The sequence below is a fragment of the Dysidea avara genome, chromosome 5, assembly GCF_963678975.1.
Source record: "Dysidea avara chromosome 5, odDysAvar1.4, whole genome shotgun sequence".
NCBI lineage: Eukaryota > Metazoa > Porifera > Demospongiae > Dictyoceratida > Dysideidae > Dysidea > Dysidea avara.
In genome coordinates, this window is record NC_089276.1 from 17,498,290 (window position 1) to 17,518,163 (window position 19,874).

A 19,874-nucleotide genomic window follows, 5' to 3' on the forward strand; every position below is an offset into this window, starting at 1 on the left:
TGACAGCGATATTCAGATGAAGGACAAGGTTAAAAAAGGGGGAAAAGAGCTGTACAATGAGTTATTTCGTTGCACACTCGTGACTCTTTTGGGGTCAGTTTGCATGTGATTCAATGACATTAAGGTGGAATACATTACATGCAAGCGACCACATATAATGGAAGATAGATGGAAGCCAATGGAAAGGGAGTATCGTGTTTCAGTGCTAAGAAGGCAAAATGACAGGTGTTCATTACTACATTAAAAAAATGGCAAGTAGAATTCAGCCCCAAGTTTCATATTTCAGATGTTTTTTGAAGATAGATGAAGTAAGGATAGGATGAAGAAAAAGTTTGATATAAGTTACAAGATAACTAAGGAGAACATTGCATTCTGCAAGTACCCAGCAAATTTTGAATCAGAACAACACCACTTGGAAAACTAAAGATTCAGCACACATATATTGCTGAAACGTAGGCACTTGCTTGAGACCTGCCAATGCTGAACTTCCATATTTTCCTTATGGATTGATCAACTGATGAAGGAAGCATTGAGAATGAAATTGTGGTGCTTATGTACTGGAAGAAAGATGACACAAATCAATTAGTAGGGTAAAAAAATGCCAATTCCATGATCACTCTCTCTGGCTAACATGTTTTGATGGTGGAATTGAGTTCTAGAGACCTTTTCTAAAATATTTAGCCCCCAGGTCCCACCTAAAAATGCTGGAATTTTTGCCAGGGGTTAGAATTTAAAATGGCCACCAACAAAACAACCTTTGACTTATGATAGCTTAAACTCTTAAACTTTTCTAAGCAAGTCAACATTTTGGTGTTATGATGTCATTAAAACTCTGAAATTAGAGGCCATCCAACAGTATTATTAATTAGACACAGCAATTATTACAACATCTCATTTATTTAGAATCAGAACACTCTGTTTCACAAAAGCCTAAGTCAGACGAATTTTTCACTTCTCACATCACTCTCTTCATTCTCTTCATAGATGTGCCTTTTCGCCAACATCATTCTCACTTCTCACATCATTCCATCATTCTCTTCACATTTGTCTTCCTCATCTCTTCCTTGTGCCCCAAGGGCTGGTGTTGGTAAATGTGTTGAAAGAGCGGGAAGAGTATGTTGAAGAGTATGTTGAACAGGATAGCAGTGACCATTCACCAGCTTCCAATTGGTGAAGGGTGATGCTTCAATGATGGGTGGAGCACTAGGCATGCTAAGTAGTTTGTGCAAAGTAAGTACTGGCACAAACAATCTGCACTTGAAGGAAGACAAATGAATGACTTTTTCGTTGCCTTCCACTTATCAGCTTATAGAGGTACTTTTGTTATCCCCATAAATCACATTTCGTGTTAACTTGAAGAGCTTATCTATGATACCCTCCTCAAAGTCAAGACTGTCTCCATACTTTGAAAGTAGCTTTTGTGCAACAACAATCTTTGCTACTTTGTCATAGCAAGAGTTCATAATTTGTATGGGGGTATCAGAAATACTGTGCCGTATTATGAACTCTTGATTTGGAGATTGTTCGTTACCGTTCTGAACCACCAGCTGAATTGGATTTTAAAAATGCAAGCACCTTACTAAATTGGTGGAAGCAAAATTGCTTCAGATCAAGACACACGGTAGTGTGTCGTGCGGCGAAGAAGCCAGCACTGACAGGCGCAGTTTTAGGGGGGTTTCTGGGGTTTCCGGAAACCATTCAGAATTTTTATGATTATTGTAATTAAAGCACACCACGCGAGATTTGATTTTACTCCATGTGCCACGTGGCAGAACTGATGGAAGAAGATGAGAAGCAGTTTGGCGAATACAGAAGCTCAAAAAGCCTGACTGAGGATAGGTAAGTGATCTGTGTATATTACTTGTCTAGGAGAGCTAGACAGTAGCTCATAGGCGGCGGAAAGGGGGGAGGGGCTAGGGGGCTGAACACCCCCTCGGTCTGTTGAGGGGGTCACGCCGAAATTATCCTTCTTGGAGTGGGGCTGAAAACCTTTGTAAAGATCGAGATACTCTAATAGAGCAGTCACTCTATAAAGTAGTCACAGTATTAGAGCAGTGTTTAGTGAGCCATGTAAGGATTTTTATATAATTTATCAGCTATAAATGTGTAGCTGGTGAGGTGGGCAGCTATTGTCAGCTGGCTGTGACCTTTTTTTTTTCATTTATCTGCTCCCGGTCAGCCCCCCCTCATATCAACTACTTCCTCTGCCACTGCAGTAGCTATCCTTTGCATGGATATCCATGCGTGAGTCCCTATGCCTAGTGAAATAGCAATTACAATTATACAATGTGGCTTTGTGAAAGAATGTTTTTTTAATAGCAAGGCTAGTCCTAGTGACTTCATTAAATATAGCTAGATGCTCATTATAAAGAATTGTGAGTTATCAAATGCTTGTAGCTAATTGGAGTAGTGTGTTCAAATGCTCAACCTCAGCGTTAGCAAGTACCAACTACATAGTCGTGCTTAGTATTGCAAACAACCAAGAATGAGGTGTTTACATTATTACGCTATAGGATATAGTGCTAGCAGTTAATCTTGTGCATGTCTGTAGGTTCTGATGTTTGTGAGGGCAGTCAGGAGAATATGAAAAAGAGATTGTTTGTGTGATCATAGACTCAGATGACAGTTCTGATGAAGACATAATTGAAGTATCTAATGAAGCGACAATTGAAGACATGGGTGCAAACAAGGACTGCATTAATTCTTAAGATTGTTCAAGTACTATTCTACTGCACCACCTTATAAACCCTACTAGACCAAATGATTTTAGTTCATATGTTGGTAAAAGGTTAAGTGGTCACAAGCGGCTGAATGCAATTACCAATCATTTTAAGCCAACTAAAGGTACTTGCTTTCCATCACACACAAATATGGGAAAAAGCAATCCTTTGTTTATGCTTGGCTTCATTGGCTTAGCACTGATGAACATCCATCGCCAAAATAGACATTGACATTGACAAAGTGATAACTATCTTTGCTACAAAACATTCCGGGTGCATGAAAATGGAGAAGATTAATAATTTTTACTTTTATATTGTTGTGTAGCTACGGTACTTTACTACCTCTGTTGTACATGTATCTCTTATAAGAAAATAAGTTATTTTATTCAGATTGAATAGAATTTTTTACACTTTGTGAGCATAGTGAGATGCCTGAAAATGCATTCAGATTCAATCTCAACTATCATAATTTTTAAAAATTTCCTGGGGGGCATGCCCCCAGACCCCCCTAGAGGGCTCATGCTTCGCATTTCGCTGAGTGCACTTTGCGGTGACTCCAGTGTGCCACCCTTAAATCACCTGATTTTCAGTGTGCAAATCATACACTATGGTCCATAATTTTTTTTGGAAACCACTCAGCAAAATCTCTAGAATCGCCCCTGCCAGCACACAACACCCATGAGTATATTGACAGGAAGAAAATGCAATTTTCGCACCTCCGTAGCTCTGTGCTGCCTTTACAAAACAAGACAATTTTTGCTGTGGACACGCCTGCCAACTTCAGTACTCCACATTCCAAATTTGAACGAGATCGCTTCAAACATTTCCGAGATATTCGATTTCAAACATTGGCTTAGTTTCTACATTTTTTTTCCTCTTTTTGCATACTTACAAAAACTGCCATAAAATGCAAACGCCATATCTGGTTGCCTTGAGATTTGGCATACAGAAGGGGAGTATAAATGCACATCTTGGTACCAACGTTGGTTGAAATACAACAATCAGGGAAGGAGTAATTATCGACTATTCACGAAAAATAACACCAATATGTTGTCACGCCTACAGGGTAAACCGCTTGTGGGAAGTAGCTAAAAATCGGTGGGTTAATAGGTTAACTATTGAACCTCAAACCTCTTGTGGTTTGAAAGAAATCGAGCTAAAAATCACGAAGATACAATTAAAAAACCAACAGTGTGTTACAATTATGCAATCGAGATTAGCTAATAAGAAAACGACCACTTGCCACGCCTACCAGATAAACAGCTTGGAATAATGCTTTGAAAATCGCTGTACAGATGGAGTAAGCATCTTAGAAAGGCTCTTCAATGGTGTAGAAGAATCATACTTAAAGTAGGCATTCCAGTATCCGAGATTTTTTTATAAAAAAATTCTCCGTATATTCCCCAATAGAACCCTGGCACAAAATAACAACTCGTATTTAACTTGGGATTGCTCCGTCGTCCAAGCTCCAATGAGGATGAAAATCACTGTGGGGTTTGTCCACACGTTGATCAACATGAAAATCTTAGTTTTATCGTGCGCGTTACATATAAGTAAGTTTTGTGTTGTTTTGCAATCTTTTCAAGCCTTATAATGTATGTAGAATACTTTAAAACTTAAAAAAACGTACTGTCGGGTGGAAGGTAGTAACTGGTGCTTACTTTAAAGTGCGTAGTTACTTCGCTCGGGTTAGCGATTTTCAGCTCCAGAGCAATCTTTTGATGGCTGTGTCATCAGCTCAAAAGTATAAACCACTTCAAAGTCGGCATAACAATACCATAATTGAAACCACAACTATTGTTGCATCATTGCGGCACCTCCACTTTAGTTGTTTACCTTTATAAATTGTTAACTTGATGTTTCAGTTTACTTACTTGACATAGCCTCTTGCCTATAGGCATGCATACACCATTGTATTGAGAAGTGTGCAATAGGTGAAACATATTTGCTCACCACAAAGTATACAAAGATAGCTGAGATCTGATAAGTTCTGAAGTTACTCTCATTACATGTACAAACTTGCAGATAGAAGCAGTTGCAGTTTCAAGATAGTCCAGATTGCTAGATGGCTTCCTGATTCAATTGTGCCATTTTCCCCTTTAAAATGTATGGGGAGCCCCGGAGAAAAAAATGTACCTTTTTTCAGTTTTTAAGCACTGTGCATGCCAAAGTAGCTAATTCCAACCCAACAAACTATATATTTCTGAGATCGGCAATCAATACTCTATCTATTGAGCATATAAAAAGCCCATTTTTCCAAAATTTAAAAATCGGGCTGGAATGCCTACTTAAAGCCACAGAGTTATAACACGATTGGTGTAGCAAGTGCGAGATCGAGATACTCTAATAGAGCAGTCATCCTAATAAAGCAGTCACCCTGAAGAGAGATCAGCTAGAAACAAGTAACCCGTGTAGAAATCAGTTACAAACAAATCACCCTGTAGACAGATCAGCTAGAAACAAGTCACCCTGTAGAGACATCAGCTAAATACAATTTACCTTACAGAGATCAGCTTCACCCAGTATATGTGCTGGAAACAAATCACCGTGTAGAGAGATCAGTTAGGAACAAGTCATCCAGTAGAGTGTTCAGCTAGAAACAAGTTACCCTGTAGAGAGATCAGCTACAAACAAATCACCCTGTAGAAAGATCAGCTGGAAACAAGTCACCCTGTAGAGATATCAGCTAGAAACAAGTTACCCTATAGAGAATCAGCTACAAACAAATCACCCAGTAGAAATATGTGCTGGAAACAAATGAGAGATCAGTTAGGAACAAGTCATCCAGTAGATAGTTCAGCTAGAAACAAGTTACGCTGTAGAGAGATCAGCTACAAACAAATCACCCTGTAGAAAGATCAGCTGGAAACAAGTCACCCTGTAGAGATATCAGCTAGAAACAAGTTACCCTATAGAGAATCAGCTGCAAACAAATCACGCTGTAGAAATATGTGCTAAAAACATATCACCATGTAGAGAGATCAGTTAGGAACAAGTCATCCAGTAGATAGTTCAGCTAGAAACAAGTTACCCTGTAGAGAGATCAGCTATAAACAAATCACCCTGTAGAAAGATCAGCTGGAAACAAGTTACCCTATAGAGAATCAGATACAAACAAATCACCTTGTAGAAATATGTGCTGGAAACAAATCACCATGTAGAGAGTGCAGCTAGAAACAAGTCACCCTGAAAAGAGTTCAGCTACAAACAACGAGAGTTTCAGCTACAGTTCAGTTATGTAAGAAGTCACCTTATTAACTACAGTATGTAATAACCACTCAGTGTTAAATATACAAATATTTAATCAGACAAAAAGCTATACACACAATTACTTCTTTGTTCCACAATTCCTGCAGTAAAGAAAAAAAATAAGTTAAAAGGAAGCACCAAAGCCAGTTTATGGCCAGCTCTGTGGCTTGTAAATACAAAAAAGAAGTGATATCTAAACCAAAACAGCCAAGCTATAAAAAAAGAGTGCAGCCCCCAAAAAGGCCAGGGTAAAAAAAGATGTGAAATCCAAGGTGGCGGTCAAGATAGGCCTGAGCCTATTATGCTTTAGAAATTGCCTATTATGCTTTTGAACATTGCTCCAAAATCCTATTATGCTCCAATTTTGCCCAGTTGTGTCCCATTATGCTCCAATTATGCTCATATAAAATTGCATCTTGACTGCTCTATTAGAGTATCTAATGCATCTGTGAGGGTTCTATTAGGGTATTTCAACATGCGGTGACTGTTCTATTAGAGTATATCAATTTTAAACTAATCTTCTCTTCACAATGTAGCTGTAAATGTGATTTTTATCCTGTTTGCACACTGTCCCATTCTGCATCATGCAAAGTAAGCAGAGTTTCAGCTTCTATGATAACTAATACACAAAAGTTCTGCCTATTATGCTGGCATTATGCTCAATGCTTTTAGCTACCTATTATGCCCCAAATTATGCTGGCTGTTTTGGTTTACATACTCCTATTTGGCACAACTGGTATGCAAGTATTTGTTGGTGCCAGCGACATCTGTGCCATCAGAAAGGGAATTCAGCCGTGCTGGTCATATTGTAAATGAACAACGAGCTTGTCTTCTTCCTCAAAATGTTAACATGTTGGTGTTCTTGGTAGAAAACCTGTAATTCAACAAGTATGTTAATGTAATATTTTTTGTAGGGATGTTATATTATCACTGTAAACCATTTGCTTACTAACTGTACACTTTTAAAATGATATTAGCACTGTAACTGGACTTTATAGCATGTGTCACTGGTGAAAATTGTCTTTGGTAAAATCGTGACACTACAGTAATTATGATATAAAAGTTACTATTCTATCATGATAATGATAGTTGTACTATCGCTCAGCTCTACTCTTGCTCATCATCTTTGGTTGAGATTTCCGTATAGGGGTCATTCACACAGATAATACAATGGGCATTATTATGGTGAGCAAAAATGATAAATGTCACCTTGTGGACATAGTAAGGAATGCCATCTTGCATTTGCAGATCTTCAGGTGATGGAGTGGGCATTCTCCAGATCATGGCCATGTCTATGAGAGTGGTATATGGTTCTTGTAGAGTTATTGGCTGAAGGGAGAGTTTTTGAATGAGTTTGCTCTTCTAAAAGTGCCATTAGACTTAAATAAGGCTAGACACTCGTCAATAACATAGGAACTCTCTGGAGATTCACAAGTTGACTGACCTCCACCAAATCAATGACTGTCCTAAGAGCATTCTGTTCCATCTCAGAAGTTCTCACTTTGAGATCCTCTCTAGGTTTCTCATTGCATGGCTCAATGGCAAATATCAAGCATTTGCTCAAAGGGACAAGTTCATGTTTCTACTGAAAACTTGATTTTGTAAAAAAAATTGTTAACTTCAGCATAAGCTGAGTTGAAATCAGCAATGAGTTTATCAGAGGCAGGTATGGCAGACTGTGAGGTGCAAAGGGCAGATAAGAATAGATTAAAAGGAAAAGAGTCAAACTCAGACTAGCAAGTAATGAGATCTTGGACACACTGTTCATCTTCTTGCATCCATCTTGAACTACATTCTGCATGCTTCAACTTGAATTCCTTCAATTTGCCAAGGCATTGTGAGCAGCTCTAATCCAGGCTACTTGTTTCACATTTCTGTAGTGTACCAAGAGCTACTTTTCATTTCTGAGTATAGAGAGCCAGCAAGACTTTATTTTGCTGCCCTAGTTCATTGTGCACTAAATCCACATGTCCCAACCATGTGCCTTTCCAGATGCATCATATGGTTGGAAGAGTTGCATTGTGGGTTTGCAGTTGGACACATGTTTCTAATTGGACAACACACAACTGTTTAGCAGTATATTTACATTTACCAAGATGATGAAATTTAATGATGTAATTCAAGGCAAAAGATTTATGGTGATGTCTAATTACGTAGAACCTTACTTTACTTTTGCACTATTAGATGGTACCCATTTTGAATTTTAAGGTAGTAATGACATCATAGCACCAAAATGATACAGAATCAGAAACCTGATGGTTGACTTGCTCATGTCCTTGTTTAACATTTCAGCTGTCATAAGTTATTTTGCTAGTGGCATTTTAAATCTAATCCAAAACAGCCAAGCTGTAAAAAAAGGAGTGCGGCCTTCAAAAAGGCTATGGTGAAAAAAGATGTGAAATCCAAGGTAGTGGCCAAGAAATGGCTGTAATGGTAGGTTAATGGTAAAACTTTTAATAACGACAATTCAGGTGAATTTGGTGCCGCTTGGTCTTGGCACAAAATTTACCTGAATTGTCGTTATTAAAATTTTTACCATTAACCTACCATCACAGCCATTTCTTGGCCACCACCTTGGATTTCACATCTTTTTTCACCATAGCCTTTTTGAGGGCTGTACTCCTTTTTTACAGTTTGGCTGTTTTGGATTAGATTTCATTCTTTTTTGTTTGTATTTACATACCCCAAAGCCAGCCTGTGGCCGGCTTTGGGGATTTTTAACATATCTTTTTTCTTTACCACAGGAAGAAGAAAAAGATGAAGCAGATTTTATAAATATTTCAATTCTGATTTTATCAGTAAATGTACAAATTATATATATCATACAGTACGGTAGTACTGCATATTAGGGATCATGGAGATTTGGGTTTTCCTAGCCAAAAAAAAACACCCAAAAACCTGCTTCACAACTCCATCCTGGCACCTTGGCAGTATTGGTTAGGTAAAACCAAGCCCAAAAGTGCCTTCAGCACGATCCTAAAGGCGTCCAATAAATTGTTTAAAAAAATATTTAATGGAATTTTCTACTGCCTGCTTGCCTGCCTGCCTGCCTGCCTGCCTGCCTGCCTGATGCCTCCAGGCAAGCGTAACCCGATAACGGCTAAAACTATGGGCTTGATTTTTTCACTGTTCGATGTTGCTTCGTCCCGAGATGTGCCTTTTGGCATACCGCAGTACGTACAATGCACGCATCATGGACTATCTTTATCCTTCTTTGTGTCCCATTTCTTTTTGCTGACAGCCCAAGGTGCCGATTCGCAGTAGCGCGATGTGTGGCTTCCCTAGTACATTTGTAAACGGGAATCGTTCGTAGTTTCCATGGTGGCTGGACTGATTGCATAGACGATTTTAACACTGTTCTTCGCTTGTAACGCTGTGTAACGGGCTGAACATAGCTGAAAGCAAAGCGTAATGGCCACTGCACCTTCGAGGCAGTAATTGGGAGTTGAGGGAACACAAATCGTCGTATTTTCGTGGTGATTGGAATTGTTGCAGAGGCACTTCTTCTACTGTTTTTCGTCTGTAGCGCTGTGTAACAGGCTGAACATAGCTGACAGTGAAGCGTAATGGCCACTGCACTTTCAAAGAGTATTTGATAGCTGGGGCGTGCGTTCAGATGAAAACATTTATTCTGACACCATAGTTTCTTTTGATGTGGTATGCGTGGGTTCACCAGTCATAATAATGTTACAAAAAAAGTAAACAAACACGTTTAAGGAAAAATTAAAAATTTTAAGTTCGATTAGGGACCACAGAAAAAAAAGTAGGGAAACAAGAGAGGTCGCCTACACCCACAGATATACTAGTGAACATTTAATCCCTAATTCAGTCTTGGTCTTGGGGTATAGAATGAATTAGGGATTGAATGTTTGCTAGTATATCTGCAGGTGCAGGCAACCTCCCTTGTTTCCCTACTTTTTTATTCTATGATAGGGTCCGCAACGCGAAAAATCGATATCCTCCAATCAACTACCTAACTATTGTCATCTGTTAGGCTAAGTGTAACTTGAATAACACCAGCGTGGCAGCCAGTTTGTCACTTTCGTCTGGTAGAAAACGATCTAAATGTCTTAAAATCACGTGGTTTTTCATTGCAGCAGTTCGTAGGGTTCTTCGTATGCCACGATATTCACTCTCAACATTGTTCAAGTAGTCTATCATCAACTCAAAGTATTGGTGGTTTGATTTTATTGGTCAGTTTCTGGTGGCAGCACGATCTGTGCAGCTTTTTGGCGACAGACAAAATGTTTCTTGCTCTGGAGCACAGGACAAGCAGAGCAGCAACTGCGCCGTGGGTCAGCAATGACCAGTACTAGGTAAAGTACCTGCATGCGGAGTATGGTTATAATTGAAGTTTGTTAGCCATCTGGCTGAGCCATCTATATGCTGAAATTCGGCCAAAATGACGCGATTTTTGCAAACAAATACCAGAATGGTTGATGCATCAGTGAGACAGTCTCCAACAGCAAGGATACGAAGCTTATAAACACCTAACAATACAGCTATCTCGCCCAGTAAACGCATAGAGCAATCCAATGCATGAAATAGGCACTCAGGTGATCGATATTCAAATCTCGGAAAATACAGCCATAATCTATTCCAATTACATTAAAATCACTTGGAATCAAGTGACAATCAGTTTGTGTGTATTAGGTTCAACATCTCGATTAGCCCAGTAGTCTGAGACTCTCCTCATGATGCCATCAGAGCATAAAACACACCTGCACTGGCCCAGACCACGCCTGAGTGAACAATTAACGCAAATATTTACAAAAGGAGCACACTGCATGGTTCCTATTCAGAAATGAAAGCGATTTCATGGGTATTTCCACGATTTGAATTTCGATCACGTGAGTGCCTATTTCATGCATTGGATTGCTCTATGCGTTTATTGGGCGAGATAGCCGTATTGTTAGGTGTTTTTAAGCTTCGTATCCTTGCTGTTGGAGACTGTCTCACTGATGTATCAACCATTCTGGTGTTTGTTTGCAAAAATCGCGTCATTTTGGCCGAATTTCAGCATATAGATGGCTCAGCCAGATGGCTAACAAGCTTCAATTATAACCATACTCAGCATGCAGGTACTTTACCTAGTACTGGTCATTGCTGACCCACGGCGCAGTTGCTGCTCTGCTTGTCCTGTGCTCCAGAGCAAAAAACATTTTGTCTGTCGCCAAAAAGCTGTACAGATCGTGCTGCCACCAGAAACTGACCAATAAAATCAAACCACCAATACTTTGAGTTGATGGTAGACTACTTGAACAATGTTGAGAGTGAATATCGTGGCATACGAAGAACCCTACGAACTGCTGCAACGAAAAATCACGTGATTTTAAGACATTTGTATCGTTTTCTACCAGAAGAAAGTGACAAACGTGGCTGCCACGCTGGTGTTATTCAAGTTACACTTAGCCTAACAGATGACAATAGTTAGGTAGTTGATTGAAGGATATCGATTTTTCGCGTTGCGGACCCTATCTATGATCTCTAATCAAACTTAAAATTATAAATTTTCCTTAAACTTGTAATACATATATTTGTTACATGTCAATTAATCCCTACAGGATAACTTTTTGTGCAGCTGATCTCTCTACTGGGTGACTTGAAATGTAGCTGAACTCTCTACAGGGTGATTTGCTTGTACATAGATGACTCTAACTGAACTCTCTGCAGGGTTATCTGTTTGTAGTTAAACTCTCTACAGGGTGATTTGTTTGCAGCTGAACTCTCTACAAGGTAACTTCTTCTAGCTGATCTGTCTACAGTGTGACTTGTTTCTAGCTGATCTCACTACAGGGCGATTTGTTTGTAGCTGAATTCTCTACAGGGTGATTTGTTTGCAGCTGAACTCTCTACATGGTGGTTTCTTTGTAGCTGAACTCTCTACAAGGTGACTTCTTCTAGCTGAACTCTCTACAGGGTGATCTTTTCATAGCTGAACTCTCTACAGGGTGATTTGTTTGCAGCTGAACTCTCTAAAGGATGGTTTCTTTGTAGCTGAACTCTCTACAAGGCAAATTCTTTTTTCTAGCTGATCTCTTTACAGGGTAATTGTTTGTAGCTGAACTCTCTACAGGGTGATTTGTTTGCAGCTGGATTCTCCACAAGGTGGTTCTTTGTAGCTGAACCCTCTACAAGGTGACTTCTTCTAGCTGATCTCTCTAAAAGGTGACTTGTTTCTAGCTGAATTGCCTATAAGATTAACTGTTTGTAACTGAACTCCCTACAGAATAACTTGCAATGCAATATAATTCTATAATAGAATAAGTTATAAGCATAGCCGGATTCGCTATTAGGGTGACTGTTCTATTAGAGTATCTCGATCTCGTATTTGCTACATGTAGTTGGCTTTCGAATCATAACTCAATGGTTTGTAATCTGATTCTTCTGTACTACTGCAAGGACTTTCTATGATGATTATTCCAGCTACACACTGATTTTCAACTCATTGCCAGGTTTTCTGTCATATCTCCATGGTCTTTATCTCGATTCTTATAAAACCACAAAAAGGCACTCCTACGATGGCTACTCCATCTACATAGCAATTGTCAGCTCATTCCTTCAAGTGGTTTACCCTGTGGGCATGACAGACCTTCGATCTTATTTTATGCAATTAATCGATCATAAGTCCATGAATGTACATTGATTCCTACCAAAGTTGGTACTGAGATCTGCCTTAATGAGACCTTAAAGTGTGCCAAATTTGAGTCTGATTCGAGCACGCATTCGTGTTTTATGGTGGATTTTGCGAAGTGTGCGAAATGAAGATGAAGAATAAAACGAAGAAATTAAAATGAACTTTTGTTCACTCGTATCTCAGAAATGGCTGGAGCGATTTTCTTCAAATTTGGTATGTAGACTCCCCTAAATGGCTGGCACTTCTCTAGCAAATTTGGTTCCAATCGGATTAGGGATCGCTGAGCTACATAGGTGTGAAAATTGTGTTTTCTTTCTTCCTGTTAATATACTCACAGTGTGGCGCACCAGCTTCTTGGGCCGCACAACACACTACCACGTGTCTTGATTCTACACTCTGGTAAAAATGCCGGTATTTTTTGAGGGACCTGGCAGCTAAATTTTTTACAAAGGTCTCTAGATTTCAATTCCACCATCAAAACACGTTAGCCGCTGGATGGTCACAAAATTGGATTTTTGACCCTACTAAATTAATGAGGTCAGAAGTTCAATACCTTTCACTACAACAACCTGTAAAAACTGATGCAGACAGTATGATCAGCTGTCTTAATGATACTCTTAGGGTGTTAGGTATTGAGAAGGTTGATAGTGGCCTTGGTGTGGTTAACAGCAACAAGCCAATCATTGTAGGAGGAGGAACTGATGGTGTGTCAGCAAATATTGGTGAACACAATGGAATGAAAACCAAACTACAGCAACAGCTTCTTCAGTTAAAATTGACCCAGTATTTTTCCCATCAGCTGGGGTTGGCCTGTAAGAATGGTATGTCTAGTCAGATTTTTGAAGAGGTTGTAGAAATGGTACAGAAATAATATAGCATGTATTCTAGGTCACCCAATATCAGAAATTGTTGGAGACCTCAAGCAAGTTTTAAAGGGAGGTGACTTGCCAGTTCAATGTCAAAAAACCAGATGGATTAATCATAAGTGGAAAGCTTTCCATGACTAGTAGATAGATATGGGAGTTACCTTAGCCTCTTGTCCACAATGGTTGATGATGAAAGCTATACTGCCAGTGAAAGAGCTCAACTTAGTGGATATTGACAAAATGAAAGGAAGCTAGAATGTCTATTGGTGCAGCAAATGCAGTGTTTATTCTAGAGCTGTTAGGGAAAACTCCCCCCCCCCCCCCCCAAAAAAAAAAAAAAATCCCAGACTCACCCCCTAATATTGTGAGTGACTACTACACTATACCTAGGTTAAGCTTGTTTATAAAATGGCACACAGAACTTATCAAAAATGCTCATCTCAGACTGTTTAATAAGTAAAAATTTCCTAAGTTAAAAATTGCAAACACAATCTTAAAATGCTCTCATAAGGCCACATAAACTTAATTATTAGTTTTTCATCCCGCTCATATTGCCATTTTTCTTACAATTTTTTGCACCACTGGTGGCTGAGTGCAGCCACCCAGCACCTTTAAAGTTGGTACCTTGCTAGAGCAGTCTAAGAAAACTGCATTCTGAGCCATTTTAGCTAGCTAATTCAACTATCTAGTTAGTAAAAATAAAATAAAAATCTGCCCTCCTGCACTGACATTTTGAATACAGGAGGATGAGAACTAATAATTAAGTTTATGTGGCCTAATCAGATTCAGTATCAAATCATTAATTTTAAAAATCTCCTAGGGTACAATTAACAAAAATTCCTACATAAAGTGATGGCTATTTAATATCTGAGAGTCCAAGTTCACCTTGCTTCTTAGCTGTTTTCTAAGTAGTATAATTAACTTGTCCCTAAATGAATTCAGTCTCAGAGAGTGTAATTTTGTAAAAAATTCTAGCCAGTTTTCAAAAATGTTATGCACAGCCACCACAAATACTCCCAGATTTAATCTCAGAGTGCCAGCTACATACATTGATAGAGATTTACATGATCAAATTGTTCATCTATGCAGTTCACTTTGCACCATGAATGAGCTAGATTGCTTTAGAACAAAGTGAGTTAAACACTATGGTTGACTACATTTATGGTGAAAATTTCAAACTCATAGTGTTTGGCCTTCACAAGCTATACCTAAAATAGATTAAAATGTTTAAAATTGCTTATCTCACAATCTATTCATGTGTGTGATCAATGTTTCCCAAATTAGGTCACATTTAATTATAAAGAAATCAAAAGAACGAATTTATGTCACAAATCAGGTCACATATACCAGTTTGCCATGATCATCAGTTGTATACCACAGCAAAGTGGCACTGTGATCTTCACATAGAGTGTGGGTGTGACACATACATGCACACACACACACATGCACACACACACACATGCGCGCACACACGCATGCACACACACACACACGCACAAACACACACACATACCAGTCCAGAGTGTAAGACTAACATTAGCAGCAAACATTGAGTCATTTCCAACCCCACAATAGTAGGTTCCTTGATATGAGTCAGTGAATATGGGAATAATCAAAGTTCCATTTATGACATAGGGTAAATCTTCTGTCTCTGTATAATTAAAAGGAACTTCTTCCTCATCTGGAGAATACCACCTGATTTGTTGATAGTCAATATTAAAACAATTACAATTGATCATCACATTTGATGTGCCATTGTTTACTCCACCATCAGCAGGAAGAAAGGAAGGGTTCAATGGAACAATAATACACTTTGCAGCTGTGACATGTACAAAACAAAAGGTAAAAAGGTAAAAACTTAAATTCATCTTTATAACACATAGGGGTGTATTATAATAACCGCATACGTGGCTACTATACTATAAGCAGGGTAGGATGGAAGTATGTATTTCAATTCTTTTTAAAATATACTTTTCTGCTACAAATACATAGCTAAGTCTCTGCACTTATTTAACAAGATTTAGATTGTCCATCTTCAAACCAAACAAGCGTTTCACACAAATCAAAATACTCTAATATGTGATAATATGATAGTGGCATGATTCATTGACCCCAATCATGAGACTTAGGTGTGACATAATTAACAATTTAGGTCAGATTGTAATTAGACTAAAAAAGACATGAAGTCTCTCAATGAAAGTTGTTGTCACTATGTTTCCTGCCAAAAAGGTTCCATCTGCTGAGTAGAATTGCTATGTGGATTGACTGGAGTAGTACAGTGGAGGTCCAACCAAGATAGAGCAGCAGCCAACTGCAAGGAGGCACTAAAAGGTATTTTAGCTTTTAGAGACTAAAGCAAGCTAGAGAGAAATGTGAAGCTTAACAGAAGTGTAGTTGATACACACATGTGTTGCTGAACCACAGTTGAGCTTGGAGGTCCAAGCTACTTAAAGGGGAGGAGTACTGTAATAGAGTTGTGGACTGGATAATGTGTATGCACTGTTAAAAATAACACCCCTAATCTTTATTTATCTGTGGAGGGTGTTGTGGCAACAGCCTGCATTACCTGAGGGTGTTACTACACACCCTGTAAATATCTTGGAGTGTAACCAATTACCAGCTGTCAGAATGATGGTCCTGGAAACCCACATTGCAAGAGAGTTTCCATATTTTCAGCAGAGAAAAGCCAATGACAACTACTGTGTTCTTCATCAAGAGTAACAATGCCACCTTAGTATATATAGTTTGTCAAGAAACCCCATGTAATGTGTATTGTATGTTCACAGAAATAGATTGTATAAACACTTACTGATTGTCTGATCACGAAGCTAAACACGACTCCACTAAGACAACACTATTAATCTTGTGAGTGACATTGTAAATGTTAAAACTAGCCTAATCAATCCTATTAGTTCATTCTACAACTAGAAATAGATCAAGACACACGGTAGTGTGTCATGCGGCCCAAGAAGCCGGTGCGCAACACCAGTGAGTATATTGACAGGAAGAACGAAAACGCAATTTTCGGACCTCCGTAACTCTGTGTTGCCGTAATGAAACAAGACGATGTTTACTGTGGACACGCTTTCCAACTTCAGCACTCCACATTCCAAATTTGAGCGCAATCGCTTCAAGCGTTCCCGAGATATGCGACTTCAAAAATTGGCTTAGGTTCTTCGGGTTTTTTCTTCTTATTTTTCTTCATCTTTTCGCACACTTACAAAAACTGCTATAAAACGCAAACGCCATATCCAATTGCCTTGAAATTAGGCACACAGAAGGGGGATATAAAGGCGCATCTCGGTATCAACTTTGGCTGGAATACGATAAACAGGCAAAGAGTTATGATCAATTATTCACAAACAATAACACCAATATGTTGTCATGCCTACAGGGTAAACCGCGTATGGGAAGAAGCTGAAAATCGGTGGGTGAATAGGTTAACTATTGAACCTCAAACTTGTTGTGGTTTGAAAGAAATCGACCTAAAAACCAGGAAGATACAACGAAAAAACCAACAGTGTGTAACAATTATGCAATCGAGATTAGCTAATAAAAAACGACTGCTTGCCACGTCTACCAGATAAACCGCTTGGGTTAATGCTTTGAAAATCGCTGTATACATGGAGTAATCATCTTAGAAAGGCTCTACAATGGTGTAGAAGAATCAGACATAAAGCCATGGAGTTATATCACGAAATCCAACTTGGTGTAGCAAGTGCGAGATCGAGATACTCTAATAGAGCAGTCATCCTAATAGAGCAGTCACCCTGAAGAGAATTCAAGAGATCAGCTAGAAACAAGTAACCTGTATAGAGATCAGCTACAAACAAGTCACCCTGTAGAGAGATCAGCTACAAACAATTCACCCTGTAGAGAGACCAGATAGAAGAAGTTACCTTGTAGGGAGTTCATGCAACTATGGAAAGAGATAGTTCAGCTAGAAGAAATCACCTTGTAGAGTTCAGCTACAAAGAAACCAACATGTAGAGAGTTCAGCTACAAACAAATCGCCCTGTAGAGAGATCAGCTAGAGGAAGTTACCATACAGAGAGTTCAGCTACAAAGAAACCATCATGTAGAGAGTTCAGCTACAAACAAATTGCCCTGTAGAGAGATCAGCTAGAAGAAGTTACCTTGTAGAGAGTTCAGCTACAAAGAAACCATCATGTAGAGAGTTCAGCTGCAAACATACCACCTGTAGAGAGTTAAGCTACAAACAAATCTCCCTGTAGAGAGATCAGCTAGAAGAAGTTTCCTTCTAGACAGTTCAAATCACCCTGTAGAAAGATCAGTTAGAAGAAGTCACCTTGTAGAGAATTCAGTTACAAAGAAACCACCATGTATAGAGTTCAGCTACAAACTAGTGACCTTGTAGAGACATCAGCTAGAAGAAGTTACCTTGTAGAGAGTTCATTTACAAAGAAACCACCTGTAGAGAATTCAGCTACAAACAAATCTCCCTGTAGAGAGATCAGCTAGAAGAAGTTTCCTTCTAGACAGTTCAAATCACCCTGTAGAAAGATCAGTTAGAAGAAGTCACCTTGTAGAGAATTCAGTTACAAAGAAACCACCATGTATAGAGTTCAGCTACAAACTAGTGACCTTGTAGAGACATCAGCTAGAAGAAGTTACCTTGTAGAGAGTTCATTTACAAAGAAACCACCTGTAGAGAATTCAGCTACAAACAAATCACCCTGTAGAGAGATCAGCTAGAAGAAGTTTCCTTTTAGACAGTTCAAATCACCCTGTAGAAAGATCAGTTAGAAGAAGTCACCTTGTAGAGAATTCAGTTACAAAGAAACCACCATGTATAGAGTTCAGCTACAAACTAATGACCTTGTAGAGACATCAGCTAGAAGAAGTTACATTGTAGAGAGTTCAGCTACAAAGAAACCATTCTGTAAAGAGTTCAGCTGCAAACAAATCATCTGTACAGAATTCAGCTACAAACAAGTCACCCTGTAGAGAGATCAGCTACAAACAATTCACCCTGTAGAGAGACCAGATAGAAGAAGTTACCTTGTAGGGAGTTCATACAACTATGGAAAGAGATAGTTCAGCTAGAAGAAATCACCTTGTAGAGTTCAGCTACAAAGAAACCAACATGTAGAGAGTTCAGCTACAAACAAATCGCCCTGTAGAGAGATCAGCTAGAAGAAGTTACCATACAGAGAGTTCAGCTACAAAGAAACCATCATGTAGAGAGTTCAGCTACAAACAAATTGCCCTGTATAGAGATCAGCTAGAAGAAGTTACCTTGTAGAGGGTTCAGCTACAAAGAAACCATCATGTAGAGAGTTCAGCTGCAAACAAACCACCTGTAGAGAGTTAAGCTACAAACAAATCTCCCTGTAGAGAGATCAGCTAGAAGAAGTTTCCTTTTAGACAGTTCAAATCACCCTGTAGAAAGATCAGTTAGAAGAAGTCACCTTGTAGAGAATTCAGTTACAAAGAAACCACCATGTATAGAGTTCAGCTACAAACTAGTGACCTTGTAGAGACATCAGCTAGAAGAAGTTACCTTGTAGAGAGTTGAGCTACAAAGAAACCATTCTGTAAAGAGTTCAGCTGCAAACAATCATCTGTACAGAATTCAGCTACAAACAAATCACCCTGTAGAAAGATCAGCTAGAAGAAGTTACCTTGTAGAGAGTTCATTTACAAAGAAACCACCATGTAGAGAATTCAGCTACAAACAAATCACCCTGTAGAGAGATCAGCTAGAAGAAATTACCTTGTAGAGAGTTCAGCTGCAAAGAAACCATTCTGTAAAGAGCTCAGCTGCAAACAAATCACCTGTACAGAATTCAGCTACAAACAAATCACCCTGTAGAGAGATCAGCTAGAAGAAGTTACCTTGAAGATAGTTCAGCTACAAACAAATCACCCTGTAGAGAGATCAGCTAGAAGAAATTACCTTGTAGATCGTTCAGCTACACACAATTCACCCTGTAGAGAGAGCAGCTAGAAGAAGTCACCTTGTAGAGTGTTCAGTTACAAAGAAACCACCATGGAGAGTTCTGTAATAATTATATGTATTATATATATAATTTGTACATTTACTGTTAAAATAAATATTTAAAGTACATCTGCTTTATCTTTTCTTCTTCCTGTGGTAAAGAAAAAAGATAGGTTAAAAAAGTCCCAAAGCCGGCCATAGGCCGGCTTTTGGGTATACAAATACAAAAAGAAGTGAAATCTAATCGAAAACAGCCAAGCTGTAAAAAAATAGTGTGGCCCTCAAAAGGCTATGATGAAAAAAGATGTGAAATCCAAGGTGGCAGCCAAGAAATGGCTATGATGGTAAGTTAATGGTAAAAATTTTAATAACGACAATTCAGATGAATTTGGTGCCGTTTGGTCTTGGCACAAAATTCACCTGAATTGTCGTTATTAAAA

The 19,874-nt window shown here is 38.8% G+C and overlaps 1 protein-coding gene across 1 annotated transcript in view; it reads right to left on the reverse strand.

Annotated features, from left to right (window-relative positions):
• The window catches only part of LOC136255566 (uncharacterized), a 382,542-nt gene that overhangs the window by 190,660 nt on the left and 172,008 nt on the right, over window positions 1-19,874 (reverse strand). Inside the window, exon 7 of the mRNA XM_066048359.1 lies at window positions 14,986-15,291. Coding sequence (XP_065904431.1) covers window positions 14,986-15,291 — 306 coding nt within the window. The remainder of the gene's footprint in view (window positions 1-14,985; window positions 15,292-19,874) is intronic.